Source organism: Juglans regia, chromosome 7 (genome assembly GCF_001411555.2).
Source record: "Juglans regia cultivar Chandler chromosome 7, Walnut 2.0, whole genome shotgun sequence".
Taxonomy (NCBI): domain Eukaryota; kingdom Viridiplantae; phylum Streptophyta; class Magnoliopsida; order Fagales; family Juglandaceae; genus Juglans; species Juglans regia.
Genome location: NC_049907.1, coordinates 19,217,541 through 19,219,547, shown reverse-complemented (window position 1 = coordinate 19,219,547; position 2,007 = coordinate 19,217,541). Strand labels below are relative to the sequence as shown.

The 2,007-nt window shown below is 39.5% G+C and overlaps 1 protein-coding gene across 1 annotated transcript; it reads left to right on the top strand.

Moving 5' to 3' along the window:
• Positions 1-294: 294 nt before the first annotated feature.
• Positions 295-1,719, top strand: LOC108991113 (protein FAR1-RELATED SEQUENCE 5-like). The gene has a single exon (XM_018965255.1). The coding sequence runs from the start codon at positions 295-297 to the stop codon at positions 1,717-1,719; it is 1,425 nt and encodes a 474-aa protein (XP_018820800.1).
• The last annotated feature ends 288 nt before the right edge of the window (positions 1,720-2,007 follow it).

Below are 2,007 nucleotides of genomic sequence, written 5' to 3'. Positions count from 1 at the left end.
TCCTCTTGTCACTGAGGCGGGTGGGTTTGAGAACGTACCATTTGGAGAAAAAGATTGTCCTAACTACATTGACAAGGCACGACACCTACGTCTTGGTAAAGGTGGTGCTCAAGCTTTGTTTGAGTATTTTAGAAGGATGCAATACAAGAATGATGGCTTTTTCAGCCTTATGGAATTGGACAATGTGATAGATTGAAAAGTGTGTTTTGAGCGGACGCCCGTAGTAGAGGGGCCTACAACTACTTTGGAGATGTGGTAACATTTGATACCACATACCTGACAAATAGGTATGGAATGCCATTTGCACCGTTTGTGGGTGTAAACCTTCATGCACAGTCAATCCTGTTGGGTGCAGGCCTTATTTCAAGTGAGGATACAGAATCATTTGTTTGGTTATTTAAAGCTTGGCTTGATTGCATGGATGGAAAAGCGCCTAATACAATTATTACAGATCAAGATCGTGCTATGAAAAATGCCATCGCCATTGTCTTTCCCAGCACGCGGCATAAATATTGCTTGTGGCACATATTGCGAAAGGTCCCTGAGAAACTTGGTTCCCATGGTCAATACAAATGTGGCCTGAAAAGTAAGTTGCTATCTTGTGTATATGACTCTCTTACAATTGAGGAGTTTGAGAATTCTTGGAAAAGCCTCAATGATACTTTCCACTTGCATGAAAATGCATGGTTGCAAAGCTTATATGCAGAAAGAGAGTTTTGGGTGCCGGTATATTTAAAGAACTCTTTTTGGGCTGGAATGAGTACAACTCAATGCAGTGAGAGCATGAATACTTTCTTCGATGGCTACATGCATGCCATAAAAAATCTTAAAGAATTTGTTAATCAGTTCGACAATGCTCTCAAGACAAAAATTGAGAACGAAAACCAAGCTGACTTCAATTCATTTAACTTCACCATTCCTTGCATATCACACTTGGCTCTTGAGATGAAGTTTCAAGATGTATACACAAATGCAAAATTTAAGGAGGTTCAGCAAGAGAAAATGGGAATGATATATTGTCATTGTTGTTTCGAGAAAATGGAGGGAGTAATCGCAATTTACTCGGTCGATGATCAAGTAAAGGCTGAAGATTTCATCAAGGAGGTTACGTATACTCTTTACTTTAATGGGGCCGAGTGTGAGGCGAAGTGTGTTTGTGGGTTGTTTGAGATGCAAGGGATAATATGTAGATATATTCTTGCAATCTTTTCAGTTAAGAAAGTCCGTGAGTTGCCAGAGAAGTACATATTAGACCGGTGGCAAAAAGACATAAAACGGGCTTATACTTTTATTTTGACCAATTATGATGCTATTGATCGGAGACCTGAAACTGTTAGGTATAAACGTATTTTGAGAACTTTCAATGAGGTAATAACAAATGCAGTTTCATGCGATGGGCATACTGAGGAAATGATTTCAAACTTGTATGCGATGAATGAGGTTTGGCGCACATCGAAGCCCTCCAACACAGATTCCAATGTTAGAGGAAGTACCATGAATGCATTCACAGAAGGAAGTTCCAAGAAGGTGCTAAGTCCCCATGTTGTCAAAGGCAAGGGAAGACCCCCGTGTAAGAGGAGGATGTCCACGATGGAGGAAAGAGTGAAGAAAATTAAAACTAAGACTGCGAATAAGAGAAAAGATAAGGGAAAAAGTTGCACTGTGGTAGGAGCATATTTATTGTCATTATTACCTAATGTTACTTCTACTTACTTCTGAACTCTAATTATTTTTTATGTTTTCAGAGGCGTAGATTGGACACCGAACCATTGGAAAGCATTGAAAACCAACTCGGCCTATCGGAAATGAGGATGTAAGAAAATGTACAAACTCCCATAATGGTCAATGAAGAAAGTGGACAACATCCGGTGATGGGGACACAAGAAAGTGTACACTTTCAACTTGAGGTCATTTTTTTGTATAGTTAGTGGTTTTTATTATGTGGGTCTTACTTTGTCTACTATTATGTTCACAGATACAACTAGGAATGGATGGAATGCAGCTGGA